Source organism: Gossypium hirsutum, chromosome D09 (genome assembly GCF_007990345.1).
Source record: "Gossypium hirsutum isolate 1008001.06 chromosome D09, Gossypium_hirsutum_v2.1, whole genome shotgun sequence".
Taxonomy (NCBI): Eukaryota; Viridiplantae; Streptophyta; class Magnoliopsida; order Malvales; family Malvaceae; genus Gossypium; species Gossypium hirsutum.
In genome coordinates this window covers 25,613,258-25,628,097 of record NC_053445.1, presented here as the reverse complement: position 1 = coordinate 25,628,097, position 14,840 = coordinate 25,613,258, and the positions used below count along the sequence as shown (strand labels likewise).

The following is a 14,840-nucleotide window of genomic DNA, read 5'->3' as shown; positions in this document are numbered from 1 at the left end:
AAATGGCCCAAACTATTTTAGAATGCTAGAAAAGATAGGGTTCCTAGCGCCGCACCCTAGCCTGCGTCGCCGCTGCTCCTAAAAATGGCTATAAAAAACCCAAAAGCAGATTGTAAGAGTGGTTTTTTTTTTCTGGAATAGAAATTGAAAAAAGCAATCAAAAACTTCAAAAAAGTGATCTTTTTATTTTTCTTTTGTCGAATCTATTATTACATACATATCATAAAGCAAAAAAAACCTTACCTGAGATACACCATTGCCGTTGCCGTCGTCGGTCCTTTTCCACCGAGACGAATGCCTCATCGGAGAAAGGCGAAACCTTTCGGGTTCTTTTCCCTCGACCGAGTGTCAGTTAGATTTTTGGGGATTTAAACCCCAGATCTGGGTTTTATTCAAAAATAGGGCCAAAAAAGGGTTTTTTAGATTTTTCGACCACCAAGAACGACGAAGCCGTCACCAGTGACTGGTGGCAGTCGCGACAGTGACTCACCGGAGCCTAGGCCGACCGAGAGGGCCTTTGAGAGAAAAAAAGAAGGTTTTAAATTTTTTTTTAAAAAAAAACATAGGCTGAAATGAATTTTTGAAAATGTTTTTGACTTAAATACAATTACTAAACAATGTCGTTTTGGGATGGTCTGAAATGCCCCAAAACGTCGTCGTTTTGGAGACCGACCCGAGATCCGACCCGACCCTAGCAAGGATCCGCATGTTTTTTAATGGGTGGTTTATTTCACCTTTGGTCTTTCCGCTTTTTCATTGTTTCTCAATTTGGTCCTAATTCCTTTATTTTTTTTCTTTTAGATTGTACCGTTAATTTCAAACCTCTTTCAATTTGGTCCTCAAACCGTTGACCCCTCAGGGAAGGACGTGTTTAGGAATTTTGGGATATTTTCTCATTTAGCCCCTGTTATTTTTAGCGTGTTACGTTTTAGTCCTTTTTTAATTTTTTACAATTTATACTCCTTAATTTCATTCTGATTTCAATTTGATCCTCGGTTTATTTAACTTCAAATTTTTTTTACAAACTATTTTATTTATTTATTATTTCTTTAACTTTTTTCAATAACTAAATTCATTTATTCATATTCCTTTTATATACTTTTATATTTTATTATCATTGTTATTATTATTTTCATTATTATTATCATTATTATTTATTTTTTTCCTTCATTATTTAATTAGTATTAGAATAGTAATTAATGTGATTATTGCCATTGTTATTATTTGGTGTTTTATTATTATGATTATATCATCATCATTTATTAGTATGATATTTTTTATAGTATATTTTCGTTAGAGGTGTTCATGGGCCGGGCGGCCCGGCCCAGCCCGGCGGCCCGCCCGAAATATGGGAGGGTTTGGGTAAAAATATAGGCCCGAAATATGGGCTTGGGCAAAAAAATGAGGACCGTTTAAAAAACGGGCCAGGCCTCGGGCACCACTTTTTTTGCCCGGGCCCGGCCCGGCCCGAATATAATAAATATATATTTTTTATTTTTAAAAATATTTTAAAATACTTTTTTTATTTTTAAAATATTTTTAAAATATTTTTTTTAATTTTCTAAAAAAAATTGTGTTTATTTAAAAAATGGGCCTGGTCGGGGCCGGGCCCGAGCTTAGGAATTTTTCTCCGGGTCGAGCTTGGACAAAATTCCAAGCCCATATTTCGGGCCAGGCTCGGGCCTAGGACTTGGCCGAATTTTTTATGGGCCCGGCCCGGCCAATGAACACCTCTAATTTTCGTTTCATTTTTTCCATTTAATTTTATTATTGCTATAATCATGTCATGAACCGTATTCAAATATATTTATCCATTCCTATACTATGCTCAAATAAGCTAAATACACATTATTTTAAATATTGCATTTGTTTTTGCACAAGGCACAAAGAATGAATTTTTTTTAAATCAAAGTAATGTTCATTATTTTGGAATTAGAAAAGTCGTGTTCTTAACTTACAAAATATGGCTTCTTTCTAAAACCGAAATAGTCGAATATTTACTTTAAAATAAATAAATAAATGAGATTTAAGTAGCGATCAATTGGCATTTATTCTCATTTTCGAGGGTTTAAGGCGTTGTACCTTAACTTACGGGACATGATCCTTTCTTCTTGATTAACTTGAAATAAGCCCCTTTTTCATGAAAACTAATTTAGTTAAGTAATGTCTTAATAAGGGATCGTATTTTAAATTCACTTCAAATTTTTAATTTTCGACATTAAAGACGTCAAGTAATCAATTAGGTATCAATTTTGGGCGTAACGAGGGTGCTAATCCTTCCTCGTACGTAACCGACTCTCAAACCCATTTTTTAGATTTTTGTAGACCGAAAAATATTATTTTAAGAAATCAAACCTTTTATTAAAACAATCGAATTACGAGGTGATCCGATCACACCTCATAAAAAAAGATTAGTGACGACTCTCATTTTCGTTTTTTAAAATAAAAAGTCGATTTCAAAAAGGTTTCGAAATTAATAAAGAGAAGATGAAGGAATAAAATAATCTCTTTTATAAAATTAGAGCAATGGGACAATTGAGAAAAGATAGAATAGAAGAGTAATTTAATAGGTGGGGGCACTTGCCATATATAACCAAAGATTTCGGTGGTGGAATTTAAAGGAGAGAAAAAGAAGCATTGATTTGGCCACACCTTTCCATTGCTGCTGTCTGGAACCGCTGACCAATTCCAAAGTTGGACCATGCATGGATCATTTTTAAAGGTCTAATCAATGAAGAAAAAGCTGAAAAGATTGGATAATTAAGAACCCAAAGCTGCGTTAATTCTGGGTCATAAACAGCAGAAAAAGACGACTGGATTTTAACTGGATTCGAGTGTTTTAACAATTCAGGAAGAGTTAAAAGAAGCAGGTATACCATACCTTGGTTGCATTTGAGTATATGAGGATGATCACGACGATAGCAGACAAATAGAGAGGTTTCAGTTTGGTTGGATCCACATCTTCCGCCAGAATCCTCGCATTGTTTGCAATAATCATTGTATGCGAAGTATCTAATATCAAAGGGTTCGACTATACTTCCATTCACAGTGCTGATTCCGCCAATCAGATCATCAAAGACCTTTCTTCCAATAGGAATTTCAACTTGTTCACTATTTCCAATACATTCATTTTCATCCTCCTTAAAGAACATGAGGGAAGTTTCTTTTCCACCCTTTCTGCAACTAAAACGATGATCGGACCTCCCCTGCTTCGGCAGTCGTAGAACAGAGTAATATTTTCAGCAGTTTCAGTATAATTAAAAGCATTGTTTATCACAAATCGGCTGAGGACAAGTGTTGTTCAATTCCACTCGCTTGATTGTCAACAAACCATGAGACCGATTGAGATGCAGCACATAGAATTCTTGGAAACTGAGCGTCATAACTTACTGTAAATATTGTTAAGTCTATTTTAAAAAAAATTAACCGAAAAATTAATAATTAAATTATATATATATTTAAGTTGTACCTAATTTCTTTTGTCTAAAGTGGTTTAAACTTTATTTAAATTAAATGAGAGACACATATTTATTTATGGTTTATTCCTATTTTTCACTCATTTCCTTTTTTCCATTGCAAAAGCCCAAAAGAGAATCCCAACAGGCCTAATAAAATAAGTATAGGGCAGAAGATATCATCCTGGGTAACAAACTGATAATATATTATTTTGAACTAGATAGCATTTCTGTTTCCAATTCAATCTTAGGTTGGTCTAATATATTTTTAGGATTGATGTTCATACTCTCTAATCCAATATTTTATTAGTTTTTTTTTATTTTATAAATAATTAAATTAAATTTTAATTAAAGCATTTGATAAATCATTAAAAATTAAATTAATTGAAATTTAATATTTTTAACGGTTTAATTTTTTTACGCATGTTTGATAATTCAAAATTGAAGCAATCTAATTTCATTTCTAAAAAAAAAAGTGTGAAAAATAATAAATAGATAAGAGCTACTTATCACTTAATGGAGGATATTTTAAATTATTTTGATTTTATTTTATTTATTTTAATGTTATATTATCCTATTTAAACTTTATGTTTAATTTTTTTAGAATAAGGTTAAATGTTTAAAAATTAAGAATATAATGTAGAATATAATTAATATAATTTTTTTTATAATTTAAAATTTATCTTTATCAAACAATCTAAGCTAGGAATTGAAAATTATGCTTATTCCGAGTTTAGGGACTAAATTGAATAGAATGCAAAATATGAGGGGATAAAAAATATAATTATAAGAAATCATGCATATCATGACATAGTATGAAAATGTTTGGTATTTATTAGTGTTGTAAAATAATTTTATAGATCAATAATTGGATCGCAGTGAAATTAATCGGGAAAAAACTAAAATTGTGAATTAGTCCATGAAGTATCCTCTCTTTTCACATTTTGAACAGGTAGGTTTATATAGAACTTATTAGTCTATTTTTTGTTGTATTTGATCTTATGTTTGATTTCATATATAAAAATGGTTAGATATAATTAGAATTCTAGTGAATTTGGCATAAATGGTTGATTATATACTGAATTGAAATGACGTGTGATTATTGATTAATATGTGATAGTTCAAGGTACAATTGTGAAAATAGATTGATTATAGGACATGTAAATAAAATTATTTGATCATGTACAGGGGTTTGTAATGGTGTATATATGGAAATGATGCCTGTGTGAACTTAGTAAAAGGTTAGGATGTGTTTGACATGCCAATAGGGTTATACGCACGTTTGATCAGGGATTTTACAAGTTATATGCTTAGTAAAAGGTTAGCCCAGACAGGTAACCTAATATATGTTAGCTTGTGTGAGCAACCTTGATATAATGTCAGCTTCTGTGAGCAACTTATTCACCTGTGAATCCGAGTCCGTTTTACTATAGTTCAATTAGACGATATTCTGTAACAACCCGATTTCTAGTGATACTAGAAATTACGATTTTGGGACCCCATTTTTGTAAACGGTCTATTTTTGTAAAATGTGTCTGTAAATATTAATAAAGATATTTATGGAGTTATTATATAAGTTAATTGAATTTTAGAAAGTCAATTTGACCAAAATTCTGGTTAATTAGGGCCCAAGGACTAAATTGTAAAGTACGATCACTATAGATTTTTAATTAGGAAAAGACTTGGGGACTTAAATTACAACTAAATAAAGGTTCAAAACAGAAATTAAACCATGTTTAAATGTATGTTAGTGGGCAGTGGCATGAAATGGCCATTAACTTAAACAAATTAAGGTTTATTTGATTAAGTTAAGATTAATTAACTTAATTAACCAACTAATCCTATTATATAAACCAAATTTTGATGGAAAGAGAAAGGAACTCATCTTCCTCAACTTAATTAAAGAAAAAAAAAGGGAAGGATGCCATAACCAAGTGTTTTAAGCTTTTGAGCTTTAATTTCAAGTAAGTCCCTATCCATTTTTCTTTAATTTTTATAGAATTTTTTTTATCTTGGAAGCTTGATTAAGCTAACCCAATGATCAATTTGATCAACTAGCGAAGTTCTAATGTGATGCCATTGTTGAGAATTGAATGTTCTAGGTGTTAAATTGATAGAAATTAAGCTCAGATTAAGAAAATAACTAAATTGTAAAGCTTAATTGTTAGTTCTATACATTAGGGACCAAATTGAAAAAAATGTGAGATTGAAATTAGGAATAAGAAATAGGAGGTTCCCAATGAGTAATTGTGAAATCGGATTTCAATCTGAAGCTTTAAATTGAATTTTATGTTAGTCTTAGTTTGAAGGACTAAATTGAATAAATTGAAAATTTTATATGAATTGAGAATTGGTTGGAAATTGATAATATTATAAGTTTTGTAATTTCATTAAGCTAACTTTGATATAAAACCGTCAAGAGGGAAAAGAATTCCAAAGTCGTCGACGAATAGTTCGAAATTTTGGTTTGTATTTCTATGATTCAGGTATCAAATTAATATTATTACCTTTCTTTAATTAAATAATTAATATTTTTATTATTTCTTAATTAATTTTTAATATAATTATATCTATTAATAAATTATAAAAGTATATTAATAGAAATATATTATTAGAAACTAAGATCGATAGATCTATAAATATTTTTCATGAATTATGTTTAAAATAATTATTTTTAATATAAAGTATATATCATTTGATATTTGATATAAAATATTGATTTAGTACATAAAATAAATAATATTTATTATTAAAAATTAATATTATTTATTCATATCATAAAATAATGTTAAATATATTAACACATAAAACTAATTTATCTTAAGTAAAATATTCTATTTAAAACTAATAAATTTATTGGGATAAATCTCAAAATTATACATGAACTTTGATTCAGTATGCAATTTGATATATGAACTTTAATTTGGTGCAATTGTACACATGAAATTTTGATTATGGTTCAAATAGATACATAAAACTTTAAATTTGATTTAATCAAACACATTTAAATAAATAAATAAATTTATGTTTATATTGAATAAATATAATTATATGTATATGCAATATACAAACACAAAATGATGCTATATCAATAATTGTGTCAATAATTTGTGAGAATTGAATCAAAAAAATTTGTGTAAAATTGTACGAAATCAAAATTCACAAATAGTTTTGAAATTCATCCCTAAATTTATTATAAATAACTCATATTTTAATATATTATATTTTAAAAAAGTATATAAAAGTAATATAAAAATATTTTTGTTATCTCTCGTTAGAAACACTTCTCGCTCCTCTCATTTTCTCCCCTTTCCTCCCATTGAATAATGCTCTTCATCCAAATAAAATTAAACCCAGAAACCACATTTATATTCAAATTTCGGGTACCGTCACCATCGTACCCTACCAACTATCACTTCCTCTAGAATTTAGAATTACACCATATTCATCTTTAGTTCATTCTTTTATAAAATTCATATTTCTTCTATTTAGCTCTTCCTTTCCACTTTCATCTTTTATTTTCTCTCTTTTAACATTATCATAAATTCATCAACAATAATTGACAATTCATGAAAAACAAAGTTTTCCCTTTTTATTATTATTATTATTATTATTTATCATTTTTGGCTATTTTACACCAATAATATAAAATAAATAATTAAAATCGGAAATGGTATGCATGTTCAATTATATACGAAAATTGGCCATTTGTGGGGTGGAAGGTGGTGCATAGGTAGCACCACCCTATTTTTTCTGACAAATAATTTTTTTTATTCTAAAAAAATGAATATTAACAGAAATAAAATATTTGGGCATACGCCACATATGTGGCCAATAATCTTTTGATATCACTTTGAAAACTCTCATTGTTCTCTTATTTATTACTATGTTCCCACTTTTAGTGGTCCATGAGTATATCTTTTACTTTCTTTATGTTTACATTCACTTCGGGGAATGCAATAGATCAATTTACTAGGACGAACTTATAAACGTTCCAATAAATTCTTTATTTCATAATCACCATCGCAAACATGCGTGGACTTTAAATTAAAATCTATCTATTCATGTTGTCATAATTAGTCTCAAATTATAATAAATATGATATAATAAATAAATCATAGTAAAATATACCTATACCTAGAGAGCTTTAACATCATCGTCATCACCTTAACTATTATCACAACCACTATTACAAGTAGTAAAACAACTTTGTTTTTGTAATAACATTTATAATCTAGTAGTAAAAATTATTTAATAAATAATCAAAATTTTCATGTACAATGCTTGAAATTTATCCGATACACATTGTATCAAATTTCAGTACCACATATATATTATAAAATCTTATCTTGCTCTAATAAAATATTTATAAGTTTAATTTAAAAGATATCATACAATCATTCAACATTAACAAGTTAGTAAGATTCAATAGATCCTATCAAATTTCCTTTTAATCAGCAATGGTAGGTTAATAACACTTTCCATCATAATTAAAATTTCAATAATATTTAGTAACAAGAATTTAATAATCAAAACATCTAAATATTATGCATAATATAACTTAATTAAAAAAACTTCAAAAAGAATGATTTACCAAAAAAAAAATATAGAAAACATACCATATTAATAGCAAACATATCTAGTCAACAATTATGTCTTTTACATAAAAAAATCTAGAAAAGCAAAAATCAAATACCATCAGAACGTGAAATTTATGTCAAATAAAAATTAATAGTAGTCATACCTTAATTGAAAAAGAAAATATGGTCAAAATATAAAAGCTTTGTAACAGCCCAATTTTCAGTAGTGTCAGAACAGTGATTTGAGATCACTAAATTCGATGAAGAAGTTAGAAATATTTTTGAATTAGTGAATTTTGTGATTTAAAAGAAATTATTAGGTAAATTGGGTCGAAAACGAGGTATCGAGACCTCGATATTATAAACTGAGCCGTAAATATTTTTATAAATATTTACGGAGTGTCAATAGGATAATATTAAAGTTTCGTTAAGAAATTTTAATGTTTCGATAGTTAATTATGAAAAAGGATTAAATTGCAATAGGGATAAAAGTTTAATTATAGATTAAAGAAAAGTTAAAAGGACCAAATAGGCAATTATGCCTTTTTCCAAAGTTGAGGCGGCATAAGTATAAAAATCTGAGATTTTTATGTAAAAATATTATTATATTATAGTAATGATTATGTTTTTATATTATATTATCATTAATATATTATATTATATTATATATATACATAAAACAAAAGAAAGAATAGAAAAAAAGAAAGAAAAGAAACAGAATAGAAGAGACGAAACAGAGAAAGAAACAGAGAGCAAAACGGGCAGAGAAGGAAGGAAAGAAAGAAAGAAAGAAAGAAAAAGAAAAAGGGAAATTTAAGGTTTTAAGGTTCCAAGCTCAATTGGTAAGTCAAATTAAGTCTTTTTTTTATAATTTTTGAGTTTTTGGAATCCTAGAGATAAATACTACTTGATTTATGTTGATATTTTGAAAGTTAGTAGATTGTTAGACATGAGTTATGTTGAATTAATTGATGAACTAGAGGTTAAAATGATTGAATTTTAAGTTAGAAGTTAGTAAAAGATTGATTTGTAAAATAAAATATAAGTTTTGAATTGATAGGGATTAAATTGAAAGAATCCCGAAATTAGGGATTTATGGGGAAATTGAAGAATTAAACTGAGTTTATAGTAAGAATTAAGAGAGAATATAGAGTTAGAATGCAAAAATAAAATTAGTATTGATAAGGGATTAAATTAGAATTTGATGTTGCCATAGAAGGAAAACAAATGTTCAGAATGTTATAAAACATAAGAATAAGAGATGAAGTTTAATTTCCGAGCCTTGGGGTAAAAATGTAATTATGTAAAAGTTTAGGGGCAAAATTGTAATTTTCAAAACGTTAGAGTCGAGGGCTATTTTAATAAATTTGAATATTAAATAAGTTAAATTTGCTATTATAGATCAAGAAGAACGAAATTCGGGAGTAGATCGGGGAAAAGAAAAAAGTAAAGGACTAAATTGTAAAGTTTAGTCACATTTTGTATCAAGGTAAGTTTACAGTAAATAAATGCAATATTCTTTTATTTTACATTATTATTGTCAATTTCTAGCATTTATATATTTATGTTATGAAAATATTTAAAGTCGAATTTAAGGTGAAGTGACAGAGGAAAAGTGTTAGAAAGCCCCGGTTGAACCCTAGGAATGTTAGGATATTAGGGTTGACAGGACAGAACAGAAATGAGCCATGTAAGTCCATATTAGAAATATGGCTTTGGAGACAGGATTGAGCCATGTAAGTCCATATTATATATGGCATTGGAGACAGGAATAATTCATGTAAGTCCATGTCAAAGACATGGCATTGGCAGGATATTGAAAGACAGGAACGACCCTAGTATCCTTAGTATTCCGAGTGGTTCAACGGGTCAGAATACGAGTTAAATTACAGTGAATTAACAGCAAAGGAAAAGTAGATTATATTTATGAAAACGGAAAGGTCAGGTAAGAAAGAAGGTAAGGGAATAAAGAAGAAGATAGAAATTGAGAAGTAAAGAAATTTATGATGTTAGATGATATTATCCATTATGTTGAATGTTGTGATTTATTTGCTTGTAAGCTTACTAAGCCTAGTGCTTAATCTCTTTATTTTCTTCTTCTTATAGTACTTATCTAGCCACTCGGGGATCGAAGGAAACGTCGGAGGCCAATCACACTATCAAAGAAATAACTCGGTATAATTAGACGTTTTGTTTTGTGTATGGCATGTATAGAAACTTAGCTACTTTTGGTATAATATGAACAATGAGTGATGTGTAAGTAGTTGATGATGTATGGTTATTAAAATGATTAAGGATGAAGGTGTTTGTTGTTATGAAAGATTAGGTGATAAATTATGCATGGAAATCATGAAAGGATAAAATTTTGCAAAGAAACAGAATTCAGGCAGCACAGTGACGTGAATTTGAAAAATCACCCAAGATAGTATAAAATGAATTAGAGGGTGAATGATATATTTAATTAAAGCTTGTTGAGTCTATTTTCATGGAAAAATAACGGTGTAGAAAAAAGAAATTTATATTTTAAGATATGTGAATTTTAGTAAGATAGGGTCAGAACTGTTTTTGGAGTCCCCTATTCTGAGTTTAGAAAATAATTACAAATTGTACAAAAATGTTTATGAGTTGAAATTTACATGCTTAGATTCCTTAATGAGTCTATTTTCTATAGAAACAAGTAAGAACTTCATATGAAAATCCTATAGCGATAAAACTTATTTTTAGTGACTAGAGGTCAGGGCAGTCTGGTGGTGACACAGGGGAGACTTTAACTAATAAGCTGTACTAATTTGCTAAACCAAAAATTCTAAAAATTTTATGGTGAGTAGATATATGAGTCTAGTTTCAGGTAAAATTTACGGGATTAAATTTTGAGTTCTTTAGCTCAAGTTATAATTAATTTAGTAACTGCTGCGTGATTAGACAGATTTGCTGCGAATAATGAAATAAATTTTCAAACCTAGTTTTTATGCTCCGAACTGGTAAGATAAGCTAAGTAATGCCTCGTGCTCGACTCCAGAAACGGTCTCGGGTAAGGGGTGTTACATTTTATTGGTATCAGAGCAGGTTTAGTCGGTTCTCGGAACAGTTAGTGTGAGAAAAAGTCTAGCTATACATGCCATACTTGTATTTTGATAGTGTGACGACTCCTGACAATTTTTTTAATAAACATTTTATTTTATAGTAATGGATCCCGGGCGAGCTGGTGATGATGATGTAGAAAGTAATGCGTCTGCTTCCACAGAAGGGGCAGCGCCATCTGAGAATAGGCCAGTAATAGTTGATCAGGGAGGAGTGACTCGAGAAGCTCTCTTCCGAGCTTTGAATGATTTGTTTGCCGAGTTCGTTCGTACGAATCCGGCAGTTAGACCTCCAGCCCCTCATGATTCTCAGGCTACCCATGCAGCTCAAGCTTCCCCAGTCACAGGTACAGTGGTAAGAGAAAAGCCACCAGTTGATAGAATCAGGAAACAAGGGGCAGAAGAGTTCCGAGCAACAAAAGATGATGATGCAGAAAGAGCAGAATTTTGGTTAGAGAATACTATCAGAGTCTTTGACGAATTATCTTGTACACCCGAGGAGTGTATGAAATGTGTAGTATCACTTCTTAGAGACTCAGCCTACTACTGGTGGAAGACACTTGTATCAGTTGTACCGAAAGAGAGGGTCACTTGGGATTTCTTTCAGGAAGAATTTCGTAAAAAGTACATCAGTCAGAGGTTTATTGACCAGAAAAGAAAGGAATTCCTGGAATTGAAACAAGGCAATATGACGGTGACCGATTATGAGCGTGAATTTGTCAGGCTCAGTAAATATGCTCAAGAATGTGTGTCCACAGAGGCTATCATGTGTAAAAGGTTTGAGGATGGGTTAAATGATGATATCCGACTGTCAGTGGGTGTCCTAGAAATAAAAGAGTTCGTTATTTTAGTTGAGAGAGCCTGTAAGGCAGAGGAGCTATTAAAAAGAAAAGGCAAAGTTGAGACAGAGACACAAGATACAAAGAAGAGACAGATGAGCAGATCATTTCAGGCTACATCCAAGAGGCCCAAAGAGTTTTCTACCAGATTTAGCTTTTCGGCAGGGCAATCTAGTCAGAATAGAGGTAGCAAATTTAAGGATCCGAAGGCTCAGACCACATCGACTACGAGTGTAGGTAATGTCAGACAGGGTAGATCAGGGTGTCCACGGTGTGGTAGACTTCATTATGGTCCTTGTCGGGCAGGCGAAAATGTTTGCTATAAATGTGGTGCTCCAGATCATTTTGTACGAGAATGTCCAGAAGTGGCTAGCCGAGAGGTAACACAGAGTGCTAGATTCGGAAATGCTCCTACTAGAGGCAGATCACCGAGGCAACTAGGAGTAGGAGCAAGTAACAGAGGTACCTCTGGAGATTCAATTGTGAGACCAGATGTTAGAGCCCCTGCAAGGACTTATGCTATTCGTGCACGCGAAGAGGCATCCTCCCCCGATGTGATTACGGGTACATTTTCTCTACATGATATTAATGTCATTGCTCTGATTGATCCGGGTTCGACTCATTCTTATGTTTGTATGAAATTGATGCCTAGTATAAGTATGCCTATAGAATCTACAAAATTTGTGATTAAAGTATCGAATCCATTAGGCAAGCATGTATTAGTAGATAAAGTATGTAGAAATTGTCCTTTAATGATTAGAGGCTACTGTTTTCCGGCCGATCTCATGCTATTGCCATTTGATGAGTTTGATGTGATTCTTGGTATGGTGAAAGGTGCCGGATATTTACCGATCATAAAAGCTTGAAATACTTGATGACTCAAAAAGACTTGAATTTGAGGCAAAGAAGATGGTTAGAATTGCTTAAAGATTATGAGTTAGTGGTTGATTATCACCCAGGTAAGGCAAATGTAGTTGCTGACGCTTTAAGCAGGAAACTTTTATTTACATTGCAAGCTTTGAATACCAATTTAGCCATGTTAGATGATAGTTCTATTTTAGCTGAATTTAGAGCTAAACCGGTATTTCTTGAAGAGATTTGTGAAGCTCAGAAAGATGATAATGAGTTACAAGCTAAAAGAGTTCAATGTGAGTCAGGCATAGAATCAGATTTCTGGATTGGTTCTGATGGTTGTTTGATGTTTAGAGACAGAATTTGTGTACCAAAGAATGATGAGTTTATTCGAAAGATTTTACAGGAAGCACATAACAGTTCTTTATCTATTCATCCAGGCAGTACAAAAATGTATAATGATTTGAAGAAATTGTATTGGTGGGTAGGAATGAAAAGAGATATTTCAGAGTTTGTTTCTAGATGCTTGATTTGTCAATAGGTAAAGGCCGAACATCAGGTACCCTCAGGATTATTGCAACCTGTGCTAGTTCCGGAATGGAAATGGGACAGAGTTACCATGGATTTTGTGACAGGATTGCCGTTAACACTGAAAAAGAAAGATGCAGTATGGGTTGTGATTGATAAGCTAACTAAGTCGGCTCATTTTATCCCAATCCGTATGGATTATTCACTTGACAAGTTGGCCGAGTTATACATTTCAGAGATAGTTAGACTACATGGAGTGCATTATTGATGTTGAAGTATTGTTCTATCTATATGGTTGGAACGTCAGTTCTATTATGGCATTATGGTTTTTAATCTATCTGATGGTTGTGGCTTCGGTATAGTTTAAAGCTTCGATGTTAATGATTGAAATATTTTTATTATATATAATTCCTTTCTAGTTTTCGTGAAAGGGGTTGACATCGGCAAAAGTGTAGATGGAGGAAGATTGAGCTCAAACTTGTATTTTGGTTTTCACTTCTCAGGTAATTCTGAAATTATGTCAACAAGTCAATAATGGAATGTCAAAATTCGTTTGAGTTAAATGCTATTTGTGGAAATTTTCGATTGGTGTTCCGAGAGGATTATGATATATGGTATATCTGGATTGTTTTGACAACAAGAAGATTGGATTATTCTGAAATGTTATTATCTGATAGATAAAATCGACTCAGTTGTTTTAATCAGAGTGGGTTATTCATTGAAAAGTTAATTGAGTTATAATCAGTGATGGAATCAGTACATCTTGGGTCTCCACAATGGGTTTAAATTATCTGTTTTCTTATCGCTGGATGGGTTTCCAAGATCTTCGTTCAAAGGTATTAAATAAGATAATTCGGGTTTCTCAGTTATGTTTCGACAGACAATTACTGGACATTTCTTGGTAGTCATACTACTAGTGAAAAAGTGATGGCAAGAGAACATCAGAGCTGCTCAGTTAAGTTCAGGCATAGTATCAATTTCTAAAATGAGTTTTGGTATGAGTTCGGAAGTGATATGAGTTATGATTAATTTTTATGGACTTCGATTGAAAGGGGTGAAGAAAGATTTGACTTAATAGCTTGTATCAGGTGAGAAATTTCGAGGACGAAATTTTTTTTAAGGGGGGGAGAGTTGTAACAGCCCAATTTTCAGTAGTGTCAGAACAGTGATTTGAGATCACTAAATTCGATGAAGAAGTTAGAAATATTTTTGAATTAGTGAATTTTGTGATTTAAAAGAAATTATTAGGTAAATTGGGTCGAAAACGAGGTATCGAGACCTCGATATTATAAACTGAGCCGTAAATATTTTTATAAATATTTACGGAGTGTCAATAGGATAATATTAAAGTTTCGTTAAGAAATTTTAATGTTTCGATAGTTAATTATGAAAAAGGATTAAATTGCAATAGGGATAAAAGTTTAATTATAGATTAAAGAAAAGTTAAAAGGACCAAATAGGCAATTATGCCTTTTTCCAAAGTTGAGGCGGCATAAGTATAAAAAT

General features: G+C 30.9%; 1 protein-coding gene across 1 annotated transcript; it reads right to left on the bottom strand.

Annotated features, from left to right (window-relative positions):
- Window positions 1–2,493: 2,493 nt before the first annotated feature.
- On the bottom strand, window positions 2,494–3,378 carry LOC121221152 (uncharacterized). Its single transcript, XM_041101729.1, has 2 exons — window positions 2,882–3,378; window positions 2,494–2,743 (listed from the first exon to the last, which is right to left on the bottom strand). Exons 1-2 carry the CDS (start codon window positions 3,150–3,152, stop codon window positions 2,616–2,618), a joined length of 399 nt encoding a protein of 132 aa, XP_040957663.1. The 5' UTR covers window positions 3,153–3,378; the 3' UTR covers window positions 2,494–2,615.
- Between the last annotated feature and the right edge of the window lie 11,462 nt (window positions 3,379–14,840).